We start from the raw sequence: 12,040 nt of genomic DNA on the forward strand, positions 1-12,040 counted from the left end.
AAGTATAAAAAAGACCAGATTTACTGGTCTGATAGAGAATGGTGGAGCCCCTGAGACTGTGGCCTTTCAGACACCCTTCAAACCTGGAACTGAACCTATTCCCGGAGAACAATAACACCTGTGAGGAAAGCGCTCCTTAGAACAACCAACTGTACCAGACCAAAAGGCAGCATTGCTCAAAAACTAAGTTCAGAAGGCAGGAAGGAGCAGGAAAGATGGGCAAACGTAAACAGAGAACTCAGGGAGTGGGTAGAGTCCTGTCACATTGAGAGGATTACAGTTGATGTCACAAAACAAAATGTATGTAAATTGTGGAATGGGAAACTAATTTGCTCTGTAAACTTTCACACAAACCGCAATAAAAAATTAAAAAAAAAAAAAACACAGAAAAACCCCACTGCCACTGTGCTCTTATCACACATAACAGAATTATCAATAATTCCTAACTAATATCTATTCCCTGAGCACATTTCCAGTTACCTCCAAGACATTTTTATTCAAATCAGAATCCAAGCAAGGTCTACCCATCGTGTTTGGTTATTTGGTTGTTTCATTTATTCCATAACAGTCTTTTTTTAATCTCTCTCTCCTCCATTGATTTGTTGGTGAAACTTTGTGTCATGTGCTCTGTAAAATGCCCACATTCTAGATTTGGTTGACTTCTTCCCAGAGATTAATTTAACTTGCTCTCTATTCCTGATATTTTCTGTAAACTGTACTTAGATCTACAAACATGATTAGATTGATTCCATTTTTAGGCAAGAATATTTCATAGGTGGTGCTATGCACTTTTTATTGCATTACATCTTGAGGTTTATAGCATGTGATTGTCTCATTTTTTAAAAAATTTTTATTGTGCTTTAAGTGAAAGTTTACAAATCAAGTTAGTCTCTCACACAAAAATTTATATACACATTGCTACATACTCCCAATTGCTCTCCCCCTAATGAGACAGCCTGCTTCCTCCATCCACTCTCTCTTTTCATGTCCATTCTGCCAGCTTCTAACTCCCTCTACCCTATCATCTCCCCTCCAGGCAGGAGATGCCAGCATAGTCTAAAGTGTCCACCTGATCCAAGAAGCTCACTCCTCACCAGCATCCCTCTCCATCCCATTGTCCAGTCCAATCCCTGTCTGAAGAATTAGCTTTAGAAATGGTTCCAGCCTTGGGCCAACAGAAGGCCTGGAGGCCATGATCACCGGGGTCCTTCTAGTCTCAGTCAGACCATTAAGTCTGGTCTTTTTATGAGAATTTAGAGTCTGCATCCCACTGCTCTCCTGCTCCCTCAGGGGTTCTCTGTTGTGTTACCTGTCAGGGCAGTCATCAGTTGTAGCTGGGTACCATCTAGTTCTGGTCTCAGGCTGATATAGTCTCTGCTTTATGTGGCCCTTTCTGTCTCTTGGGCTCGTAATTACCTTGTGTCCTTCATTTTCCTTTGGTCCAGGTGGGTTGAGACCAGTTGATGCATCTTGGATGGCCACTTGCTAGCGTTTAAGACCCCAGGATTGTCTCAATTTTAATGATACTAAAATTGATTAGCAGGTTATTAGCCTGATCCCTTACTGATAGTTTCTCATCAGCCTTTCACCTCATGGTTTTGCCAATCCAATTATGCTCTTTGTGAAGATCTATTATTTTATTAAAAAAAAAAAAAAAAAAACCACTATCATCACATTGATTCTGACTGATAGTGACCCTGTAGGACAAAGTAAAACTGCCCCATACGGTTTCCAAGGCTGGAATTTTTGTGGAAACAAACTGCCACATCTTTCTCCCTGGTGGATTTGAACCACTGACCTTTCAGTTAGCAGCTGAGTGCTTAACCATTGTGCCATCAGGGCTCCTATTTGCATTAGAATTTGCAAAAATCGTGATTTTTCTAAATCTATTTCTCCTTCCTCATTTATCAGTTTCACTTCTGTGAGAACTTCATTGACTATGTGATTTCTCTGAGTTGCAGAACTGAACTCGTTGCTGTTGAGTAAATTCCAACTCATAGCGACCCTATAGGAGAGAGCAGAACTGCCCCCTAGGGTTTCCAAGGGTGTAAATCTTTTTGGAAACCGACTGCCACATCTTTCTCCCACAGAGTGGCTGGTAGGTTCAAACAGCCAACCTTTTGGTTAGCAACTGAGTGCTTAACCATTGTGCTACCAGGGCCCCTTTTAACACTGAATTGTAGTTGGTACTGGAAAGGCAGAACAAACGCTTGGTTTTTTCCCTTTATCGATTTTCAGATTAATGAACTGGTGCCTTAGCAACCTCCAATGTGATCAAATCGGTTTATTTTTGTAAGAAAATGCTATTAAGAACTTTTAGATTTTACTATCTTTTGATATGTTTCAGTGCATTATAAGTAAGTTTTTTTTTTTTTTTTCTAATCCTCAAAATTTCCCATCCTAGACCAGTGGGAGCCCCTAGAGGTTGGCTTCTGTATCCTTTTGATGCGACCTCATTAGCCTTTGATATTTTTCATGCCTCTGGAACAAGATATCCTAGGCTCATCTTGTACATCTCCTGCCCCAAACCTGGAATCACCTACCTTCTTACACCAAAAGCCATCTCATGCTGCCTACCTTCAACATCATAGATCTCAGAATGTTTTTGCTTCCATGACACACCAGTTCTAAGAACTCTAATCCCTAATGGTTACCCTCTCTATTATCTACTTTCTTTGAAGCCCATGGCTGAGAGATTATTAGTAGGAGCATTGAAGGGTGGTAAAAACACTAAAATTGTTACCCTGAATGGAAAGAAAATTACAAAGATGCCCTCAGCATTAGAAAAACTGTCTGGCCTTAAAATTCTAGCCTTGCAAAATAACCTAATCCCCAAAGTGTGCCCAGAGATAAGCGCCTTGACCCAGGTGAGAAACAGCGTATGTTTATGAACTGAGGATGGAGAATAGGAAAAGAGGAGGTAAGAGACCGAACAAGTAATACATAGGTGCTTAGCTCTATGGAGACTTAATGTCAAGTGCAGTGGGAGAGGTATCAGAAGGCTTTCTCCCCTAGGGAATTACATCTGGTAGAAGGAGAAGATGTTTCAACTTATTCCTGTGCCCTTTGGCCCCTGTCTGGAGTCAGAGGATTAGGTCTCTGCCACACTCATCTTTCTGGAGGCTATCATCTGGAAAAGGATCGGATGTCTGGACCTTCTTGTCTACCTTGGAGGCTTACATCTGGAAGTGGGTTTGAGGATCCCGGATATGCCTGTCACTCTGGGGACTGTCCTGAAGCTTTTTCCTATGAAATGCAGAGAAGTTTCTGGTGTAGGGAGGAGATTCTTTTTCAATTTCCTAGAACAGGCTGAACTTTGAAATAGAGTATTGGCAGGGAATGGGAAGGAGGGAACATTCATTTCTTCTGAAGTAGGCTTTAAATGAAGGTTAATATTTTAAATAAAGAATATCCTTCTTAAAGAGCAACAGTTGACATGAATGAATCCCAGATGCTTGTGTTAAACATTTCTGCCTAACAATATGAAACTCCAGCTGCTAAAAATCTTGAGGTTGAGAGAAGGCAAGGGATATTAATTTAGTAATTTTCTCTTTTGTTCACTTCTAAACTGTCATTAGTATGAAAAGAAACTAAGTGGCTCAGTCATTGTAGCTCACTAGTTTTTAGTTGAGTTATAAAAAAAATAAAGTCTCTGTTTTCTTATCCTGACCTACCTTTTTTCCTTTCAGGGTTAAGAAATTATTAGAGCTTGCAATCTGTATCCCCGTCTTTGCAAGAAATAGGATAATACTCTCAAATTCCTCCCTTTAACAAAACCTACTGTCATCAAACCAATTCTGACTCATAGCGACCCCATAGGGTTTCCGAGGCTATAAATCTCTGCGGAAGCAGACTGTCACATCTTTCTCCCACAGAGCTGCTGGTGGTTTTGAACTGCCAACCTTTCGATTAGCAGCTATGTGCTTAACCATTTGTACTGCTAGGGCTCTTTATATCAAACATAAATATCCAAATCCTTGCCTGCTTCTGTAAAGATTACTGCTAAGAAAATCCTGAGCTAGTTCTACTCTGTCACACAGCGTCACCATGAGTTGGAGTTGACTCGATGGAACCTAACAAGGACAATTTGACATAGAAGATAATATGCCAAATAATTTAGGATTTGGCTGAGCCATGAGCCCATTCTCTCCCTCTATTTTTAGAGTTTTTTTTTTTTTTCCATCAAAGTATTAGAGCACATTGTTTTTTAGAAAATGAAGTTACAAGATCCTTATGATAAAAAGTAATTATCTCCTGCCACACTTGCTCTCACCCCCAATGCTGATCTCCATGTATAACCACTTCTAAGTCTTGTTTCCTTGATTTGTTCATTTTAGACGCGACTCCCGTTCATTCTCCCGATGATTACATCACTATGTTTAGCTTCTCTATCTTTTAAACTTAACAATATCACACTTTTTTTTCTTCTTTATCAACTACAGACTGTTTTTACCCACCACTTTGTAAAATGACAATATTAGCATCTGTAGTCCACTTTCAACTCTCTTCTCCTATTCCATCTCACAGATGCCAAACTGCTTACTTTTACAAGATTTTTAACATTTACATTCTGGTCATTTATAACCATGATTAAGCCTTATTTGCTTTGCCTGTTGGAAAATTCTAACATTGATATAGTTAATAAATAAATATATTCACACAGTGTCAATTAATGTACTGTAATTATATTTTCTTCATGTAGCTTTTTTGTCCCCTTTGAGTTTCATATTGCCCTTCTTTATGTAGCTTTTTTGTCCCCTTTGAGTTTCATATTGCTTTTTGCTTTTATTACAGCCTAATTTTCTTTCAAATTCAACCTTATTCTGTCAAATGTGTGTCTTTTGTTTTTTTTCTTGAGAGACTTCCCTCCAGGGGCCTCCCATCCTCTGGCCCAATCTAAGCTGATTGCTATCAATGTTTCCTGGATACTGTCATCCTAGGACATCCTTTTGCAGCTCTCCTGAAATGGATTCACTATTTTTGGCATCTCATATTATCCCCTTTTTTAGTTTACTCCTTTATTTTGCGGGAGTATGTCTCCAGATATCATCCCAGTCAGGGTATGTGGCAGAGAAGTTTTTTGAGCCCTTGCAGGTTTGAAAAATGTCTATATTCTTTCCTCAAAGATTATCAAGTGTATGTCCTGGGGGAGGGGAGTGTCTGAGACTCTATCACCCCTTTGTCTTCTTGTGGTATCTTCCCTTACTTTCCTCCTCACTCTACTTATTCAAGGGTGATCCTAAATTTTGACTTCTGTTTGCTGTCTCTCAACATTCTTAATAGGGAGCTGGCTCAACTCAGCTCTTATTTCTAAAGAAGAAATCACATTACCAGGAATTCAACTGTTTGAAACTAGGTTTCTTGTGGTTTGTTGCTAAAGCACTTTATGAGTTGGATGCAGGCCATTGGCATGATGTTGTTTAGCTGTTCGTGAAGTAGCAATTTTTCTCGTATATAGTCTCCAAGGTTGTGGAATTAAAAAAAAAAAAAACAAAAACTATTTCTCCCATATAATAGTGAAAGTTCTAGAATCAGCTCCAATAAATGTACTCGAAACCTTCAAAGAATGGATTTAGTTTCCTCACACAGTTCAGAAATACTGCTCAGTCATTCTTATAGTTGCTAATAGAAAGATCTAACAAAGGTTTCAGAAAACAGAGAGCTGAAAAGAACCCTAGAAGACAATTTGGAGTTCCTGATGCCCTACATGGATCAGGCACTTACCAGCTAAATGAAGTTTTAACCTCTCTAGGCCTCCATTTCTGCCTTCATTCATTCAATCCACAAATAAATATTGAGCACCATCTATGTTACTGATGGTTGGACAGGGAACAGGACAGGTGAAAATCCCTGTCTTCATGGAGTTTGCATTCTAGTCAGAAGAAATGTAAGAAACAAATTAACAAAATAAACAACATTAGGTGATGATTAGTGCAAAGATAAAAAATAAAGCAGAGAAAGGAGACAGGACATGGGGCATTCAGTTGAAATGTTGATGAAGGACTTATGCTATGCAGTGCTTGTGGCCGTTATACTTTGGCACTGTGTATTTCATGGAGCCTGGTGGCACAGTAGTTAAGAGCTCGGCTGCTAACCCAAAAGTCTGCAGTTCGAATCCACCAGCTGCTCGTTGGAAACCATATGGGGCAGTTCCACTCTGTCCTATAGGGTTGCTATGAGTCAAAATTGACTCGACAGCAATGGGTTTTTCTTCTGAGTATATGTCATAGTTCAAAGATAATTCTTATTCTAACAGCTTTCTATAAAATTTCCAAATGTATTTCTCAAGAGTTAGCTTGAACTTTTTCTTATGTTGCTATACTTTATATCCTTTAGTAATAATGAGGATACAGGTGTGAACAAAATGTGACCCTTGCCTTCGTATTTGGAGATTTAATTTAATATTTATATATATAAAGTTTCAATCCTGGCACATAAAAATTTTTCAATAAATTGTATTTGCTATTATGGTTAGTATTACCATTATTGTGTAACTGGCAACAATGACAAAATAGGGGGAGGGAGATTTCTTCAGAGAATACAGATCTCTCTTCTCTCTCTCCTTGCTAATTTGACTACTGAAGCTCTGGAATATTTAATTTGTGATGACATGAAAAGAAATGGGTAAATGTCCTGTAATTTATGGTGACTGCATTTGGCCTGTGATTGATGACGTGCTGGCACGTCAACAATTTTCAAAGAAGCACTTTAAAACTCTCGAGGGCAGAGACCATATCTTGTCCCTAGGACCTGGTACCTAGTAAGCCATTTAATATAGGCTTTAGTGGAATGTAAAGGAAGCAGTTGTCAAAGCCCAGCTTAACCAAATACAATGCTGTGATTATGGAGTCATAGGTCCCTCATAGGTAGAGCAGCCACAGTTTTGGAATCCCAAAAGAAACAAAAATCCATCATCTCTAATTATGTGTGGCATTGTTGACATGCATCACAAGGTTCAATGACAGTGCAGCAATGCTCCTCTTAAGCTGCTCATGTGTGTGGTTGCCAAGACGAATATATGTTCTGACATAGATTTTTTATTTGACCATAAACAATTGACAGTAAATAAGGCCCACTCTACGCAGAGTTTGTAAATCTGTTACTGTATCCCTAGTTTCTCCTTTTTATGCTTTTCCTGTCCTTGTTGATGACCCCTAACCCAATCAACTCCCTTTATTGATTGATTGATTCATTCATTCATATGTTCAGCAGGTAGTTAATATGTGCCTGAAATGGACTAGGCACTCCATCATTTGCTCATACAAAAAGGAACAAAAATAACCATGTGTCTCAGTTCTCAGGTTTACTGGGTGATGTTAAACACGCAAATAGATGTAAAATTATAATTGTGAAAAGGTGCTACAAAGGAGAATTATATTATGCTGAGTTGGAATTGACTTGATGGCAGTGGGTTTGGTTTTGGTATGTGAGCCTCTAGTCGGAGAAGTCAGAGAGAGCGTTCCTGAGGAAGTACAAGTGAGCCAAGATCTGAAGGATAAGAGTTACCTAGAGGCACACAAGAGGAACAAGCATGAGCTGAATCTACCCCAGTCTCCCTCCTTGTGCATTCTGGGTCTTACTCTCTACCTCTAGCAGCTCAGAAAGGATCTAATGTCATCTGTACTGGTCGTCAAGCCTTTCCTTTCTCCTGTCTCCACCTATTGGGAATCTGTTTTTCCTCTATCAAGTAGGAAATACCCCCTCTTTTGTAAGCCTGTGTTTTTTTTTTTTTTCAATCAAAACAAAGATTCTTTATCCATTCTTATTTATCGTATGCTGTCTTGGCACAGGGACACCTAGCATGTTCCCTCTCTCCAAGCTCGCTTCACTTCTCTTTTGCCCCCCCCCTTCTTTTCCCAAGCCTGAATTAAGACTCCTGCACCTCCACTGGAACTTCAGCTTCCTCAGCAGTCTGGTCTAGAATATACCCAACCTTCCTCTTTCACTTGCCATCTGGATAATGTGAAATAACTTACATAATGGGCTCATCTGCAAAAAGGTCCTAATTGTTCTTAGCTCTCAAGGTTGCTGTCAGCATTAACTCATATAGAATGCCTTATCCATATTAGTTACTCAGAAAGTTTTAGCCCTTACCCTCATTCAAAAGGAGCCCCTGGAGTGCAATGGGTAAGCACTGGGTTGCTAACTGAAAGGATGGCTGTTCAAACCCACCCAGTGGCTCTGCAAGAGAAAGACCTGTTGATCTGCTCCTGTACAGATTACAGCCTAATCAATTAATTACAGCAGTTCTACTCTGTCACATGGGATCACTGAATTGAAACAGACTCGGCGGCACCTAACAACAATACTCACCCACACATGCAAATGCTTAGTTCTTCCAAACACGTAAGGTTTTGCAGTCTAGCTGAATGTCAATTTTGTGTTGTAATTCCCCTTTTCTGGCAATTTGGAACTCTTGTCCTTGCTTCTTGTTTATTCTTTATTTATGAAGCTTCTGACAGGATGATAAAAGGAAATGCATTGTTATTGACTTAGCCTGTGCGTGGCCAAGATACGTGTGAGAGGTCAGCATTATGGCTTTTGGAGGTCACAATTAATGCTTTTACTATGGATGCCAATCACAGATTCCCTGTTAGATTGAATGAGCAGGATGGGCCAATTCCACGACACCGAGTTTAACTTTGGACTCTACGTGGCCAGAGTTTAGAGGCTGTATGGGTTTCAGTAAAATGCCTAGTGATTAGACGCCATGCTGGGCCTTGGCAATGTCCCCTCAAATTCCAGTGAAGTTGTAATTGTTTCGAGGGTGAGAAATTTGACACTATTTGTTAGGAAGTGACTGAAAAATTAAATGATAATTTTAAAATTGGCCTAAGTTGTTCAAATAAACAAATTCCTTCTGGGACAGTGGGACTCAGAAGCAACATTTGGAATATGTGTTGAACTGTGGTATTAAATATGCCACAGACTCCTAACAAACACCATTTGTAAGAACTAGCAGAGTGAGCCATAATGCTGAGCTCCCGTATACACCTTGCCCATAGAATTGCTAATCCAGAAATGTAAACACTATGTTATTCTTCTCTCATTAATTTAATTCAATTATTTTTATTAAATAGTTTATAGAACCTGACACTATATTCTGTACTATTTGGGTATAAACAACAATAACAAAACACTTTGGTGACTCATAAGGAATGGGAATATTCACTATCTTTAAGAAATTTAAAGATTAATACTTCAAATACTAGCTCAAGCACATTTATACATATTATAAGCAAATGATCTAGTAGTTTGCTTCAAAACCATATCGCCAGGCCGTGATTTAAATCCAGACAGAAAAATGTGAACATTTGGGCAGTTTTCTCTCTTCACACTTAAAAAAAAAAAAAAATGTCCACAAAAGTCAGGGTATAGTTTAAAAAAAAAAAAAAAAGTAATCGGAAGCCTTATAGTAAATAGAATGGAGTTTTTGGGTAGTAATTAACAGTAGCATAGCAAATTTAAATGTTAGGAGAGGTGTCTGGTTCAAGTTCTAGGTTTTCATATGATAGGTACTATCACTGAATAGAATGCAGGGGTTAGTGAGGATGAGCAGAAGACTAAAATAAAGAGAACAGAATAGAAGGATCTGGATCAAGCTGCACAGTTTGAAACAGACTGAGGTCAATAAATACTTGATTTTGAAATAATTGCTGTGGAGCCATAATGAGTATTTCACAATGACTAAAGAAGGTAGCATTCAACAAACATTTATTGAGCATCTATTATATTCCAGACACTGTTCTTTGAATGCAAGATTAACCACATAGAGACCCTATCACTGCAAAATTTCCAACATAATAGTGTAGATATAATATGTACATGAATCTTTGTAATACAAAGAAGGTAATAATTGGTCATAGGAAGTACATGAGTATGCAAATACAAAAGGAGGATATAAAGCAAGGGAGAGCATTAAACGTGGAAATCCTTTATCATAATTGGAGAACCAAGGCATAATGATTTTTTAATGGAAATGGAATCCCAAAACACATTATCATTGTGGAAACAATAATTTTTTCCCCAGAAAAATTAATAAATTAACAGAAAGTGGCTAACTATTTTTTTTTATGGCTAACATTTTCATTTTTCCTGAAAATATTATTCAAATGTGGCTGTAAATTTAGAAATCACTGAAAAAATGATTTAGAAATCATTAAGAAAACAAGCAGATTTCAAATCTGAAAACCAACGAGTGTGGGGAGCTAGGGAGAGGGGTATTCACTAATTAGATAGTAGACAAGAACTATTTTAGGTGAAGGAAAAGACAACACACAATACAGGAGAGGTCAGCACAACTGGACTAAACCAAAGAGCAAAGAAGCTTCCTAAATACAACCGAACACTTTGAAGGCTAGAGTAGCAGAGATAGACGTCTGGGGATCATGATTTCAGGGGACATCTAGGTAAATTGGCATAACAAAATGTGTTAAGAAAATGTTCTGCATCCCACTTTGGTGAGTGGCATCTGGGGTCTTAAACACTAGCAAATGGCCATCTAAGATGCATCAATTGATCTCAAACCACCTGGATCAAAGGAGAATGAAGAACACCAAAGACAGAAGTTAAATATGAGCCCAAGAGACAGAAAGGGCCATATAACCAGAGACTACCTCAGCCTGAGACAAGAAGAACTAGATGGTGCCCGTCTACAACCAATGACTGCCCTGACAGGGAACACAACAGAGAATCCCTGATGGAGCCGGAGAACAGTGAGATGCAGACCTCAAATTCTCATAAAAAGACCAGACTTAATGGTCTGACTGAGACTAGAGGGACTTCGGAGGTCATGGTCCCTGGACCTTCAGTTAGCCCAAGACTGGAACCATTCCCAAAGCCAACTCTTCAGACAGGGATAGAAGATGATATTGGTGAGGAGTGAGCTTTTTGGCTCAAGTAGACGCATGAGACTATGTGGGCAGCTCCTGTCTGGAGGGGAGACGAGAAGGCAGAGGGGGACAGGAGCTGGCAGAGGGGAATACAGGGTGGCGAGGAAGAGTGTGCTGTCTCATTAGAGGGAGAGCAGCCAGGAGTACATAGCAAGGTATATATAAATTTTTATATGAGAGACTGACTTGATATGTAAACTTTCACTTAAAGCACAATTAAAAAAAAAAAATCTGAAAGCCAGGCAGAATTGTCAACATATATATATAAAGCACCTACTGTATCTCTAGCACTTTGTAAGTCTAACATTTTATCCCATGAACTTCTCCTGGGCCCAAATTACAGTTACCATTACATAACAGCTGCTGTTTGCCAGGTACTTTATTGTATTGTCTCTGATTCTTCAGATAGCCCTGAGAAGTCAATGCTAGTATCCTCATTTTAAGAAAGGAAAGAGACTCTTAGGAATTTAAGTGACTTGTCTGAGATCACATAGCTAGTAAATTACATAACAGATGGACTAAAAAGTCTGTGCACAATACTGACTAAAGTGTGCACAACAACAGAACAAGGATAGTTAACATGGATTCTATGTCTTACATGCAAGACAATTCTGCATATATATAACATACATATATATGGTAATTCTTGTTGTTGTTGTTAGGTGCTTTCAAGTTGGTTCCAACACACAGTGACCTCATGTATAACAGAAAAAAATGCCGCCTGGTTCGCACTGTACTTAAAATCGTTGCTATGTTTGAGCCTATGTTGCAGCCACTGTATCAATCCATCTCCTTGAGGGTCTTCACCCCTTCTGTTCACCCTCTACTTTACAAAGCATGATGTCCTTCTCCAGGGACTGGTCTCCCCTGATAACATGTCTAAAGTAAGTCTTGCCATCCTTGCTGTAAGGAGCATTCCAGCTGCTTCTTCCAAGTCAGATTTCTTCGTTCTTCTGGCAGTCCATGGTATGGACTTCATGAACACTATAATTCAAATGCAATTCTTCTTTGATCTTCTTTTTTATTGTCCAGCTTTCCTGTGCATATGAGGCGATTGAAAATACCATGGCTTGGGTCAGGCAAACCTTAGTCCTCAAAGTGATGTCTTTGCTTTTTAACATTCTAAAGAGGTCTTTTGCAGCAGATTT

The 12,040-nt window shown here is 39.0% G+C and overlaps 1 protein-coding gene across 2 annotated transcripts in view; it reads left to right on the forward strand.

Moving 5' to 3' along the window:
• Positions 1-2,491: 2,491 nt before the first annotated feature.
• Positions 2,492-12,040, forward strand: part of LRRC69 (leucine rich repeat containing 69) — an 86,465-nt gene continuing 76,916 nt past the window's right edge. For both annotated transcript variants that reach the window (XM_003408386.3, XM_064267691.1), the window contains exon 1: positions 2,492-2,867. In XM_003408386.3, the coding sequence (XP_003408434.2) occupies positions 2,685-2,867 (183 nt within the window). In that variant the 5' untranslated portion in view covers positions 2,492-2,684. The remainder of the gene's footprint in view (positions 2,868-12,040) is intronic.

The sequence above is a fragment of the Loxodonta africana genome, chromosome 14, assembly GCF_030014295.1.
Source record: "Loxodonta africana isolate mLoxAfr1 chromosome 14, mLoxAfr1.hap2, whole genome shotgun sequence".
In the NCBI taxonomy this organism is placed as follows: domain Eukaryota; kingdom Metazoa; phylum Chordata; class Mammalia; order Proboscidea; family Elephantidae; genus Loxodonta; species Loxodonta africana.